This window comes from Trachymyrmex septentrionalis, unplaced genomic scaffold (genome assembly GCF_001594115.1).
Source record: "Trachymyrmex septentrionalis isolate Tsep2-gDNA-1 unplaced genomic scaffold, Tsep1.0 scaffold6, whole genome shotgun sequence".
Classification (NCBI taxonomy): Eukaryota; Metazoa; Arthropoda; class Insecta; order Hymenoptera; family Formicidae; genus Trachymyrmex; species Trachymyrmex septentrionalis.
The window spans coordinates 2,107,191-2,121,400 of NW_017305778.1; the positions used below are offsets into that span (position 1 = coordinate 2,107,191).

Genomic DNA, 14,210 nt, shown 5'->3' on the forward strand with positions numbered 1-14,210 from the left:
AAAATGATTGCATTTTGAACGTTACATTATATAGTATTGTCTAAAGGAAGCAGCAATAATGTTATAAAATATATGACTGAACAATAATATTATTAATCATCTAGGGACCGCTTTAAATCTCAAAACTTTTCTATTTACCTATGTATGAGACCAATATTTGTCCGTTTTTGATAAATTTTTCAAGTCAGTTGATTGGTTATAGAATAGAAAAATCTGAAATCTTCTTCTATAATACAATCAATTAACACGTTTGAAAAATGTATCATACGATAAATATAATATCAGCCTAAGCATTTAAGAACTGCGTTGAAAAATCAAGAGAGCTCCTAAAATAAGAGCCTAGGCACTTTTAGTGCTCATTAATGTGTACAACATATTTATTGACGACAATTCGATACACGTAAAAGCGTTTTTATAAAATTTATATTTGACGCAAACTTCCTCGAGCAGTTCCTTCGCTTATTAAATAGAAAAACGTATCGAGAATATAAGGACTTACTTCCTGTACACTAAAAGAATGCAAAGTTCCGTTTTCGATGGCATACATCGATTCGGCCACCCCAACAGTGCTAAACGCCCAGCAAGCGCCGCAATTCTCTTGGCTCATAACTGGTCCTACGACTCCTTTATCTCGCCAATCAAATTTAGAGGGTATGCCCGTTATTGGTATCATTCTTTTCATACGATTAACTGAGCCCGTAGAGTGCTGATGATAATATGACGCTGTTGTATGTTTTTGTCCTAACAAAATTGCCGTATTCAATAAATAAATTACAACGTTAAATTATGCTCATTGCAATTGTACTTTTTTCGGGAAAATTCTTATAATTTGTAAAGTAATGTAGTATTCTTAAGTATTTAATGAACTTTAATGAAGGTTGTTCTTCATATTTCCAATTTAACCCTCAGTACCCACATCTCAAAAAAGTCTCTATCTACTCACATCCGGGTATTTGTAACCCAGGTTTTTCTTTTGCTTATATCTCAGATTGTAATGCATCGATTTTAACTAATTTTGTTTTAATTGTTTAAAGACTGAAAAAAAAAGAATTTTGTAGTTAGAAAGTTGTCGTAGCAGAAAAGATATTTTGCAATAAGTGAGAAGGGATTGGAAAAAAACATCTGAACTACGAAGATCTGGGGGGTTACACAAACTTTTTGTGAGTACTTTTTACTGAGGGTTAAATATTTAATCGTTATTTTCCTTAAATTTTTCTTAAATTAAATTTACCCCGTAAAGGTAAGTCTGGAATTAATGCTTGTTGCATGAATTCATCATCGGATAAATCGGAAAATTCTGTCAGCCCATAGTATGCGCTTTCTGGCGACGATCGTATACTATTCAGCTTTTCGATGTGTCGCAATGATTTCTGCAATTGATTAATATTATTGTAAGAAAAGAAAGCTGCGTATATATAAAATAATTTACAAAATTTAATTTCTATTGTATTTATGTTATCACGTAATCTTTTGATATATTTTATTAATACATAATTACTTAATTTATAGTACACATATATTTATCTTTTATTATGAATTAATAATTTATTTAACACATAGTATACATTCTGGATGTATAATTGTTGTGTATTGTATAATTAAAGATATATGATAAACGACAAAAAAAAATAATAATGATATTATTGATGTGCAGTAACTATAAAAAAATTAATAAATGTAAATATAATGAAATGTGCCTAGTAAAACTGTAATTAGAAACTGAAATTAGAATTAAACAAACTTTATTATCAAAAAAAATACGGACATTACTTTAGCATTAACGGGCATATACAATATATATATGTATTTTATAAAACATTGATTTTAATTTAGCTAACGAATCTAATAAAAATAAAACAAAGTTTTAAAATTAGTTTTAATATTTCTTTAACGAAGATATTAATTAAGGCATTTATAATATTTAAATAAATAACAATGAAATATACTTGAACAAAATTCAGATTTAGAATTTTTTTGAAGCAGTTTCAAAACTTTATCTTATTACAATTTTTTCAGAATTTAAAGACGAATGATGATTAAACGTTGAAAAAGATATTGGTAATAAATTGATAATAAAATATTGGTAATAAATTATCTTCTTTAACATATTTATCAAAGCAAGTTTTTCCAAAATAAACATTATTCTTCTCCTATCAATAGAGCTAAAGTGTCACATCATATCACAGCGAAAATAAGAGTGACATAATAGACGCGTGTGCGCGTGCATGTTGTATTTACATATTAGAATACGATTAATAAGCAATTATCATTTAATTAAAAAATCCCTTAATGTAAAACTTATATAATTTAAATGTATCTATATACGTAGAATAAACGGTGAGTTAAATTCGAAACGGACAACAAGGTTGTTGTTGCACAATCTTTTAAGTTATTCCTACAATCACGGTTTACAGACAAATCTTTACCTGAAAACGCTCAAACCGCTCTTCATATTTTGCGGGATCATTCCTGTAGGATTTATTATATCGGGCTATATAGTTGGCGAACAGTTCCGCGTCCTTCTCAGTTTTATCGAAATCTACTTTGATCGGCACGATAAAGAAGCAAAGACTCACGATCAGCACTATCACCACCACTGTTCGCCATTCCATGTTTCATGGACGACGACGCAGACGGCAGAACGCACGTTCGTGATGTGCGTACGTGTTGTCACGTGCTACAGACGACGCAGACGCGATAAGTAGAGAGTGGTCAAATAACAAGTGTTATGGCTAGTATTTAAAGACTTGTTGAGTAAACATCTGGATACCGCATGCTATCTTTGAAAATGGCGATAGTATTAGATACTCTTGTGAACAACTCTTTAGCGGAGATGTTCAATTTCGACTAGATTCTTTAAAAAACGATTTTTTTATCCGCAAAAGGTCTATTCCAAATCGATTTGACAAATCTTGAGTTTAAGGCAGCTCGATTCATTTAATGAGAATCGATTTTTAACTTCTTTAATCGAAAGTTGCCTTAATTTACTTTCAAGAAACATACACAGTTGAAGTGCATTCTCACGTGCGTACCGAAACGTATTGTAGTAACTAATAATAATTAAAAATGAATAATTTATATTACGTATGTTATACTCTACATTTTTATAACGTTGTGTCATTTGTGTCTTAATTGTTTTCTGAACGTAGTAATTTAATCAAATTTTTATTATTGCAGAGTTATATTTAGGAATTTAAGGTATAATTATTTTATCTCTGTTGCTTATCGAATGTTAAACAAAGATAAAAGATGATATTTGGATACATCCAGATGAAGTTTCTGAAGGCTGTCCTCTATAGTTAGAGGTTGTCATTATCTTAATTTTTAAATGACACAAGAGTACTCTGTTGCGTACTCTGTTTTTACGTCACCATTAATCGAGTTTATATATCCATAGTCATTAACTAATTATTACTGACAAAATGTATAAACACTAGTTAAATTTAATTTTATAACACTAGTTATAAAATCTAATTTAACGCGACATTTATACATATACGACATTACGTTAGTAATTAATAACTGTGGAAGTTGTTAAACTTAGATTTTTTAATTAAAATTATTTTAAATTATATAGAGACAAATCAAAATTATATTTTAATTGTTTTATCACTTTTAAAATGATATCATACTATTAAAAATTAATAATATGATTCTTTATAATTGAATCGATTTTTAACAGATCTATTCCTTCAGCCACAATTTCTAAATGGATCGATATCGATCGGTCCGACTCAGGAAACAATTCAGAATCGATTTTTTAATTGACAAAATCGATTCTTTAGTTGAGAAAAAAAAATCTAATTAAAAAATTCTTTTGTTTTAAAATTATTTTGACTTAATTATGACATTTATAACGTTTAAATAATGAACAGTGAAATACACGTCTTTAATAAAATTATAAAATGTTTTTTTTTTCAACCAATTTTAAAACTTTATCTTATTACAATTTTGAATGGAGAGTTTATAAAAGCAAATGATGATTTAAAAAATATTGACAATAAATTATTATCTTTTTTAATATTTTTTTCAAAAAATTTTTTAAAAAATCAGTCGAAAAAATTAAAATGGGTTTTTGTTTTATTATTGAGTCTGTATTTTAGCTCATTTTATGCAAAATTAAATAAGTACGTAAATATATTTCCAATGTTTTGGAAATAACAAAAGAGAAATCAAGAAACAGTATACAGAAATGCATCATGCAATTCTAATTATAAATGCCATTTTAAATCGCCATTTGAATTGCCAGTAGAAAAAAGTACAGTTATTTGGTTCATGTCTATTAGACCTGTAATATCTATGCATTTTTTAATTAAAAATTATCAGAAATGGCTGCAATTCATCCAGGGCAATTGTATGAGACAAATCATGTCAGTGGCGCCTTCTATTGAGATGATTACATGTTATTTATGCTTCTGTTTATAGAACATGTTATCATAGAACATGTTATCAATTGAGCATCGTTATAGATAAATAATATTAAAAATGTATGTACAGAGAGTTGAATTAAATATTAAAAATTAATCCTTTAAAAATTAATCCTTTTTAATAAGTTTTATTAGTTTACATAAATTAAACATATATAATATAATTCATCAATACTTCCATCTCTTTTTATATAAATTTTTACGCTTATATAAAGTCTTAGTAGTAATTGTCTTTAATAAAGCATGATTAACATTTTGCACAAGACACAACATATAAAATGTTTTTAGACTAAGATGACTACTCTCAGGTTTCTCTCTGGTATATATGTAGATCGATTTCATAATTGATAACATATTTGTTATCAACAGTAACACGCAATAATCAATAATACGTTGTAATAGATGGTACTACTAATAGGGTTTTTTTTCCCCCATTGTTGAATTCAATATGTAGCGCATGCGCTTCGATCGACTTCTCTGGGTTTCTCCCCTAGACAAGTCTTTTCGATCCCTTGGTTTCTTTCGTTGGCTTCGCTAAAATATGAGGCAGTGATGGAGAATCGTTCAATATCTAAGAAGCGGAAGGTTAGCGATCTTCAGAATTTATCATGTGCAATACGCAAAAATATTCTCATTGTTACAATGCGGAAAACTTGTGCGGCGATATTTAGCTGAAAATTGGATGAACGCGGTCACCGCGGTCCGCGGATGTCATGGATTCCAACGTCAATTCTCGCGTGGATTTTTCAACTCCACATGTTCTTTTTCAGAATTACTTAAAATGTATACATTTCTAGTAGATGGAATTCGGTATATTGTGATTTTTCTTTGTAATATCCTGAAATTACATATTTGATGTTTGCATTATATTTCTTTCAAATATAACCTATAAAATAAATTAATATAAACTTTCATTAATTAATTTTTATTTACTTTTCCACTTGTATCTATAATATAACTCGCACAATTCACTCCTGTTACAAACTTTTATGATACAGTTCTCTTAAATATAATGGATTATCTATATTAAATCTAATGGATAATCTAAATAAATTATATATTTATGCTATTTAATGTAAAGAATAAGAGATTTTTTGTGTTTTATATATATTCAGATTTTTCTTTTATTTTCAGTTTGTAGGCGATGGTGTCTTTAGAGCAGAGTTGAACGAGTTCTTGACTCGTGAGCTCGCTGAAGATGGCTATTCTGGTGTGGAGGTCCGAGTGACACCGAATCGAACTGAGATTATTTTACTGGCTACCCACACACAGAGCGTACTCGGCGAGAAAGGCCGTAGAATCAGGGAACTGACGTCTGTGGTACAGAAGCGTTTCAACTTCAAAGAACCCCAGAATGTTGAGTTGTACGCAGAGAAAGTGGCCACACGTGGTCTGTGTGCCATCGCACAGGCAGAGTCTCTTCGTTATAAGCTGATTGGAGGTCTTGCTGTACGAAGGCAAGTCAGAGTTTTATCTGCTTTCTTTTCATTTATCTTGTTACTCCTAATAACATCTATTTATTTCGTTATTTCTAATTATATCTTTTGTAATTTTCTTTAAATATTATTTTATTATCAGGGCATGCTATGGTGTTCTGCGTTTTATCATGGAATCTGGTGCGAAAGGCTGCGAGGTCGTTGTCAGTGGCAAATTACGTGGTCAAAGAGCGAAATCAATGAAGTTTGTTGATGGTCTTATGATCCACTCGGGTGAGCCGACTAATGAGTATGTGAACACTGCCACCAGGCATGTACTCCTGCGGCAAGGTACGATTGTATTATCATGTCGATTGCTTTGACTAACAATGGTTTCCATCGAAACGTAGAATCAAATTTGAGTCGATGGAAATGTGTTTACCTGTACTTGTTTTACTCTCATTTCAATCCACAGTTTCTACTTTCAATGGAAACAATCTTCTAAATTTAATATGCTTTGAATTGATGGTTTCAATGGAAGCTAGACCAATGTAGTAATGATCACGTTCAGCAAAATGTTTATTTTGCAATTTTGGAAAGTTTTCTTCACTGATGGGACTATTCTTCTAGATGTAAAAATATAATACAAGTAGCACAAAGAAAACTTCCTAGTAATTTCAAAATATTTTGCTGAATATGTTCATAAAGACTTGATATTAGAATGTATATACATTCATTTTACATCCAGTTTATTTTATGAAGTCATTTATGTGTGTTTTTCATACTATATGTTATGTTTATAATATATTTTAGGGGTATTGGGAATCAAAGTCAAAATTATGCTACCGTGGGATCCCAATGGCAAGAGCGGCCCGAAAAAGCCTCTTCCTGATTATGTATCGATTGTGGAGCCGAAAGAAGAGGTTCCGCCATCAGTTCCAATCTCCGAGGTGAAACCTTCAAAAGACATACCTCAACCTACTCCTCTCGCCGTATAACAGTAATTTAAATGCATTTATATGCATTTAAAAAATAAATACAAAAAATAAGATCTGTGTTATTTTATTTCCAATATTTTTTTCAACATATTAAAAAAAGGATTCATGCTAGGTAAGAATATCTATTTTAAAGAGATACCTTTACTTTTTATTTAAAAAGATTTATTAATATTTTTCACAATATTTGCTACAGTATATCCGATAACTATTTTCATTTATAAACCATTCTGAATTATTTTAAACATAAATATCCAAATGTCCAATAGAAGATAAACAAATTTACATTAGAATAACAATTGGTAAAAGAAACATGTATGACATGTATTAAACATTAAACTTATTCTAGAGTTTATCCCAAAAAGTGACAGGTCAACCATTCCGTGTAATTCAGAAATATAAATTTAATAACTTATGTACTAGATATTATACACAACATTCCCTAATACCACAAAACTGTGCGAAACCAATCCAAAAAAAGAATTGATATTTAATCAATATTGAACTCCATTAATCAGTGAACTTCATTCATCATTATCTTACTAGTTACAAATTTATGGTTCAAAATTACACTTAAATCATAAAGTTAGTATATGTGCATATAATTATATTTCTATTTAAATGTAATGGGCCTTCTACAATAAGCCATTAGTCATAAATCGGAAATTAGAAGCTGAAATTGATCAATTACAGTTGTTAATTTCTAGCTTCTAACTTCTGATTTATGACTAATAGCTTATTGTAGAATGGCCATTAAATTTAAGACTAAAAAATAGAATCCAAAATTTAGCGAAGTTATTAAGAGTTAGGTTAAATCTTTTAACTTATAAATTTTATATTTATAATTAGTATAAATCCTCACATTTTCACTTAACATTTAGTAGTAAATGAGCATAATTGTTTACGTAAGAAATTGTTCACATACTTTGATTGTTTTCACAGATATTTCAAATCATATAATTCATATAACATTCACTATGAATTTTTATGTTTGCACTCACTTTGCGCTAACACTAATTCATGAAAGCGTCGCTGAGTGGACCCTAGAACCCTAGGAGATCTGTCTTTGAGAGACAATATGAGAAATAATTGAAGAATTTAATATCATAAATAATATAGATATTATTGACGCACTGGCGCCATTTGTTGGGTCAGAGAAAGCAGACCGTCGATCATTCTCCGAACGATGTCCGGCACGGCCGGCTTTTTCGACACAGAGCTCAATCCATTTCTAAGTTCATAAAATACGTTACGCGTGAATGGATTTCTTTGAGATGCAAGACGTAGTTTAAAAAACTGATAATAAACAAAGGGAGTCAGTAAACCGGCGCGTCCTCTGTAAAAAAAATATAAGAGATGTTTAAAAATCGCAATACTATTTCTCGATTATAATTCATATCGCGTGGATTACGATGCGACTATAGGTGTTCTTTGTAGCTAAATTAGTATGCATTTGTTGGACTTAAAATGAAATAGATATATTTAATAGAAATTTTAATGCAGCTCACTAAAGCGACATAACTACTAATCGTGCATGATACATACGTGAATACTAGAAGAACGGTAAATGGTAAGATGATGAGTTCCGATAGAGCACACAAACGAAGAATATTCCGTGATTGAAATTCCACCAAGGATATTAACAGACGAGCGCCCCACCAGCTATTATGTCCTAAACACTGAGACAGAGATCACAAGTTCAACTTACATTCTTATTATGACTATGCAGACAATCGTAAGGTATAATTTTTTTGCATATGTACATATTGCATAATCAGTCTGTTTACTTACATCTAGCAATGTAAGAGAATAACTAGCCATGTGCATCAGAGCAAAAAGAAAAACTGGTGTGAGCACCACTGTATACGAATCAGTTCAGGATTCAATTTTATTATTATTAAAACAATTCGCTCTTTTACCTCAAAAGTGACACAAAAAAATTCAGTTCTCAGAAAAGGAAACAATTATTTTTTAACTAACAGAAAATTAATTAATCAAAATAATATATCGACGAAAAAAATATATTCTTAACACAATCAAATATCTATCATTATCATTTTGCGATCCATAAAAAAATCTTTTTAAATTGCAATTTTGTTTAAACTATCCTTTTTTACTTGTACAAATTTTGATGATTTTTATGAAGTTAAGTTATTAATGTCCGATATAGTAATTTTGTATTTAACTCATTCATGGTAATAATTTGAAAGTCACATTTTTTTTTAATTGTCACCTTGAATTAAGAGAGCGACATGAAATATTTAAGAAATTGCTTGAACAGACTACATAAATATGAGAAGGATACATGTAACTGGCGCCGCGTACAAAAATATCAAGGAGTAGAACAAATAGTGGCACGAATCTTCCAACAGCAACGTTTCCAAAAATTGTCTTGTGAGCTGAACGCGGGGAACTCTTTGATGCAGACGTAACGCACTAGTTGCCGCATTATTCATTAATACCTTATAGTATATATTATAGGGATTCCTGAAACAAAACCGTAATTTAATTGAGGTTGAAGTAAGTCTATTTGATCCGCTCAATTATATCCCTTTGGAATTAATGATAAGTTTGTTGAATCCATCTAATAGACCTCTTTGTAGAAAATATCAAACAATTCTATTTTTTTATGTTACATTTGCACAAAAATTAGGATTATTCTTAAAACATTCTTAACATTCATTCTTTTTTGTCATTTTCCTTAATTTCAAGTTCTTGGAAATTAATGCCTTTTAACCTTTAAAGGATGAAAATCTAACAATTTTTAAAATCTTACAGTTTTTTCTTGAGTAAGATTTGTTATAATTCATTATTTCATTATTATTATTATTATTTATATTATTTCAGATATTATTATTATTATATCTTATTAATATACTATATTATATCTATTTTAATGCACGACAAAGTTGAAAAATTAAATGACAAAAAGAATTACAAGAGGAATAGAAACGCAGTACATATTATTTCATTGTATTTCATGCTTTAAAATATGTCACTGCCTTAGCGCCACTATAGAGTGATCTTTCTATTTTGTACATTAATTAACATATATTAATGGATTCCATAAACCCAGTGTCACTAATTAATAAATATGTTTTGGCATCAGTTCCAAAAGGTTCTCAAACAGAACACAAGTTATCATCAAAATTACATCAAAATTACTTCAAAATAATCACTAAAAATCATTTTTCAATCATTTATATTTCATTTTAATGCCATTTTGACATTTTCAAGCTTTGTTGTTCTGTTTGGATTAAGGAACTTCATAAAAAATAAGTGTCGTTCTAGCTCTAAAGTTATGAAAGATATAAGTACCCAAATATAGGAATAATATAACCGATGGTGAATATTATGGTGAAGAGTCTGGTGACCCATAATCCAAATTTAATCTTATTGTCTACAATATGCTGTTTCAGAGCTGGCCATCCCTTTTCGATTTGTGGCGACGAGTCGCTGGATCCACTACTTACGTTATCCACCATCCTGAAGTTAAAAAGAAACAGAATAAGAGTAACTAAGATAAAAAACTATGATAAAAAAAAACAATTATGTCAACATTTATACAAAAACATGTTTGTATTGAAAACTTATTTCCTCGAAGTTGATTATATATCTTGAAACAAGATAATAATTATAAAAATGAGCAAATATATTAGAATATTTATAATTTTATTGATCAATATCTAGCAAATTTGCTCAATTTTATAATTTTCATTTTGTTTCAAAATATACAATCAATCTCTAGACTGACGCAATCAACTTTTTCCTCTCGGTGGAAATATTGATAGAATTTAGAGTTGATTATGTATCTTGTAACAAGGTGAAAATTACAAAAGTGAGCAAATTTACTAGAATTTATTGGAATATTTATCATTTCATTAATCAACATCTAAGAGTCAATTGTATATCTTAAAAATTACAAAAATACAAATTCACAAGATGTTAACTAATATATAAAATTACAAATATTTTAGTGAATTCGTTTTTATAATTTTCACCTAGTCTCAAGATCGACTCTCTCAATGGAAATATTAATATTGTCGAATCTCGGAAGAAACCTGTTTTTTAAATTTATTCAAATAAGCGTGGAAACTATGCAGACTGATAGAATCATCAATAAAAAAAAGGTGCGTCTTTGCGTGTCGTAAGCATCGCGCGTTTCTAAAGTGAAAGTGGCCAGGCTTTCTGCGGGAAAGTCGTTTCTTTTTGGACGAGAAATGAACTCACGAGCCGTTAACGCGTAACGTCAACGAGCGAGAATTTCGGTTCCACGTCTGAACACGCGGCGTGTGTAAGCAATTTTTCTCTTCGTACGCAGCGCGACGTCACACGATTTGTCAGGTAAATTACATAGTCATCCGGATGACACCGCTGTGTTCGTATCATGAAGGCCTGATCTAAATCGGGCGAGCCGAACTTTACGCTTACACGCTGCACGCTCCACACGACGACGCACAAGATACTCCAGTGGTGATCTACACGTCAGTGACGGCAACAAACAATCGCACGAGTCAGCAGTCCACCTATTCGGAACATCTACGTGTCTAAACGAACCGAGAGTCCAACTTCCGACAGTCTCACGAATATTGGCGAATGAATATCATTTCCGTAAATTCCGTTCGCAGATGTCGCACGGTGTCTGCGACACTGTGCCACCTTGAGCCAAAATTAGTGACTTTTAATCAGATTCGACAATTAACTCGACCGATGATTAACTTATCGGGCAGAATTATTTATTAACAATTAGCAAATAATTAACTTTTAAGGTGATGCTAGAGCAACGCGCGGCCGAACTTAATCGATAGTACAGATTTTTTAATTCCAAAAATTTGATATAATAAATTTATAATATTCGAATAATAGTGACATCTTTCATTCATTTCTTATATTTATTACATATTATTTTGTCTCATTCAAACGCATTTGTCTGTCCTTATCTAACATATTGCAACGCCATCTCTTGGAAGATCAAACACCTACCGCTAGGCAATTATTGCTTTGTTTACCATTCCGAGTCTTCACTCAGAGTTCGTATACAGAGTTTGTATGCTCTATGCTTTGGTTCGCGTCACCGACACCAATATGGTGACTAGGGCTGTATTTCAAAATTTACTGCTAGTACTAAAAATTTATAGTACACGTTTACGTAAACTATAGACTTTCAGTGGCAATAAATTTTGAAACAGTCTAGATGTTCACATCGCATTATGCATGGTCTACAATGGGCAGTAGTGAATTAAGAAGTAGGCGTAGAAATCAACTAGAGATAGTTAATTATCCTTCTCATATTCGACTATGATTTGTTGATTTTCTACGCCTACTTCTTAATCCATTACTGCTACTGTTCATTGTAGACGACACATTACGCATTGTCTACAATAGCAGTAGCAGTAGTAGATGAGGTTGTAAGAGTAACAAATTGACCAATCACAGTTGAATGTAAGAAGAATAATCGACTGTGATTGGTCAATTTCTTACAACTCTTACCACTTCATCCATTACTGATACTGCCATTGTAAGCCATGCATTACGATGTCCTTACTGATTACGTCTTACGGCCTTACGTTTTTCTATGTGCTTCTTGCTTTATGCATGCATGCATAAAGGTATATCCACACAAACTTGCATAGCCGCATAAACGTATGTATAAAGAAAATTATCCAATCACATTTTACGTGCGCCTATATAAGAGAAATGTGATTGGATAATTTTCTTTATGCATACGTTTATGCGGCTATGCAAGTTTATGTAGATATACCCTTATAGTCGAAAACATTACTGTATCGAAAAAAATATTTCAGATTTATTTTATATAAAAACGCATTAAATAAATGCGTTTTTGATATAAATAAAAAAATATAACATAATATAATATTAATAAAATGAAATAATAAAATACAATAAAATAAAAATAAATAAAATAAATAAATAAATAAAATAAACAAAATAAAATAAAAAAGTAAAATAAAATATAATGTAACATAAGTTTTATATTTATTTATTAAAAACGCATTTGTTTTGTATAAAAACACTTTTCAAATAAAAAATCGAATAAAATAAATAACACAAAATACCCGAAATAAAACGAAGCATATGTCCGGCCCGTTGGGTGCAATTGCGCACTGTCAATCACAGCAACTTCTGCTTAGGGAGTTTTTTAATTTTTTTTAAGCGCTGTGATTGGCTGTGCGTAATTGAACCAATGGCAATTGTCATATACTCCGACCCGCTCGAGTGATCTCACGGATTAGGTTAGGTGATATGTTCACTTGTCTTCTAAAATCCGTTCGTGTCAACTGAATGTTGGGACACATGAATCCAACTGCTCCAACCGCCATCTTATCTGTGATCCAAGTGCTTTCTGGGTTAATTTGGAACATGCGACGTAAACCTTTTGACTTTAAGCGAGACTTAAAATTCTCTGTCTCGTTTTAATGCCAAAAGAAAGACAGAGAGACAAAGTTTTAAGCCTCGTTTAAAATCAAAGTAATGTTGATGCAATCGGATCTAAATCATCTATTGTAAATCCGGATTTATACCCACTCTAGTCCACGAGCTATAAAACTTTTGTATTAAGGAAACATCTACGTCAGATGATTGCAGCTCTACAAAAAGCTACTCTCAAGGCGCACTCTTGAAAAAAATGTAAGTTTTTAACTTTTTTTTATTTTAATATAAAATCTATTGCAGTACTGCCAAATTTTGCGTCTATACTTTAATTCTGTAAAAGGATTTGTTATTTCGTTCAATAAATTCGAAGATTTCGTCGATCTGAAAAGTCCCAACAATTGGGACTCTAGCATCTCCTTAAATTATATTATTGTATTATAAGACGTTTTAAAGCAATTATTAAAATGTTTTCGAGACATTTTATGTCTGCATCTTGTTCCAGACATGATGGCTGTGTTTCAAAATTCATTGCTACAGAAAATATATAGTATGTGCTGAAAATATATAGTATACGTGACGTAAACTGTAGACTTTCAGCGCTGTCAGTGAATTTTAGAATACAGCCGATGATGTCTGGAAACTGCATATTAATTAGTATTGTCAATTTAATAGAATTTCTATTAGATTTGAAGGTTTTTCCTTTTTACTTTGGAAGATTTTTGGAGAGTACAAAAAATTTAGGAGAATTTTCAAGTAACTTTTGAAAAGAAAGATACAAAAAAGCCCAGATTACAGCTAAAATATTGAGAAAATTGCAATATAAGGAACAACTTTCGAATAGACTTAGCAACAGTAATATTATTAAGTGCATCATGCGCTGGCACAGCATCTTGATATTATCTAGGCTGTGTTTGTATATTACTGCCAGTTGTCAATACAGTACATACTTCGTTCAACGAGAGAATGACCTCGAATCGGAC

General features: G+C 30.7%; 4 protein-coding genes across 6 annotated transcripts in view; 2 read left to right on the forward strand and 2 right to left on the reverse strand.

Annotated features, from left to right (window-relative positions):
- Positions 1 to 2,682, reverse strand: part of LOC108752243 (cathepsin O-like) — a 5,148-nt gene extending 2,466 nt beyond the window's left edge. Inside the window, exons 1-3 of the mRNA XM_018492943.1 lie at positions 2,427 to 2,682; positions 1,232 to 1,370; positions 500 to 741 (exon numbers count right to left, since the gene is read on the reverse strand). Coding sequence (XP_018348445.1) covers positions 500 to 741; positions 1,232 to 1,370; positions 2,427 to 2,612 — 567 coding nt within the window. The 5' untranslated portion in view covers positions 2,613 to 2,682. The remainder of the gene's footprint in view (positions 1 to 499; positions 742 to 1,231; positions 1,371 to 2,426) is intronic.
- Positions 2,683 to 4,912: 2,230 nt separating this feature from the next.
- On the forward strand, positions 4,913 to 6,854 carry LOC108752222 (40S ribosomal protein S3-like). Its single transcript, XM_018492902.1, has 4 exons — positions 4,913 to 5,012; positions 5,562 to 5,884; positions 6,006 to 6,193; positions 6,656 to 6,854. Exons 1-4 carry the CDS (start codon positions 4,980 to 4,982, stop codon positions 6,838 to 6,840), a joined length of 729 nt encoding a protein of 242 aa, XP_018348404.1. The 5' UTR covers positions 4,913 to 4,979; the 3' UTR covers positions 6,841 to 6,854.
- An 865-nt stretch (positions 6,855 to 7,719) lies between these two features.
- On the reverse strand, positions 7,720 to 11,444 carry LOC108752358 (Krueppel homolog 2). 3 transcript variants are annotated; one of them, XM_018493153.1, is made up of 6 exons: positions 11,269 to 11,444; positions 10,156 to 10,329; positions 9,143 to 9,324; positions 8,629 to 8,696; positions 8,383 to 8,516; positions 7,720 to 8,173 (listed from the first exon to the last, which is right to left on the reverse strand). In XM_018493153.1, the coding sequence occupies exons 2-6, from the start codon at positions 10,320 to 10,322 to the stop codon at positions 7,960 to 7,962; spliced, it is 765 nt and encodes a 254-aa protein (XP_018348655.1). In that variant the 5' UTR covers positions 10,323 to 10,329; positions 11,269 to 11,444; the 3' UTR covers positions 7,720 to 7,959. The 3 variants fall into 3 exon arrangements, with proteins under 3 accessions (XP_018348655.1, XP_018348657.1, XP_018348654.1); XM_018493155.1 differs by lacking the exon at positions 11,269 to 11,444 and adding an exon at positions 11,068 to 11,236 and having other exon boundaries at positions 10,156 to 10,323; XM_018493152.1 differs by having other exon boundaries at positions 7,721 to 8,173; positions 10,156 to 10,323.
- A 1,704-nt stretch (positions 11,445 to 13,148) lies between these two features.
- LOC108752356 (dehydrogenase/reductase SDR family member on chromosome X-like) overlaps positions 13,149 to 14,210 on the forward strand; it is an 11,471-nt gene continuing 10,409 nt past the window's right edge. Inside the window, exon 1 of the mRNA XM_018493149.1 lies at positions 13,149 to 13,485. The gene's annotated coding sequence lies outside the window, so the exon portion shown is untranslated. The remainder of the gene's footprint in view (positions 13,486 to 14,210) is intronic.

What these genes read in the sequence shown, in the direction of transcription:
- LOC108752222 (XM_018492902.1), top strand. Translation starts at nt 4,980, where the DNA reads ATGGAGAATCGTTCAATATCTAAGAAGCGGAAG. An exon ending in CAATATCTAAGAAGCGGAAG is followed by an intron (nt 5,013 to 5,561) that starts GTTAGCGATCTT and finishes TTTTATTTTCAG; the next exon opens with TTTGTAGGCGATGGTGTCTT. An exon ending in GCATGTACTCCTGCGGCAAG is followed by an intron (nt 6,194 to 6,655) that starts GTACGATTGTAT and finishes AATATATTTTAG; the next exon opens with GGGTATTGGGAATCAAAGTC.
- LOC108752358 (XM_018493153.1), bottom strand. Translation starts at nt 10,322, where the DNA reads ATGGTGGATAACGTAAGTAGTGGATCCAGCGACTCGTCGCCACAAATC. An exon ending in GTACGCGGCGCCAGTTACAT is followed by an intron (nt 8,697 to 9,142) that starts GTATCCTTCTCA and finishes ATTCGTATACAG; the next exon opens with TGGTGCTCACACCAGTTTTT. An exon ending in ACCGTTCTTCTAGTATTCAC is followed by an intron (nt 8,174 to 8,382) that starts GTATGTATCATG and finishes TTTTTTTTACAG; the next exon opens with AGGACGCGCCGGTTTACTGA.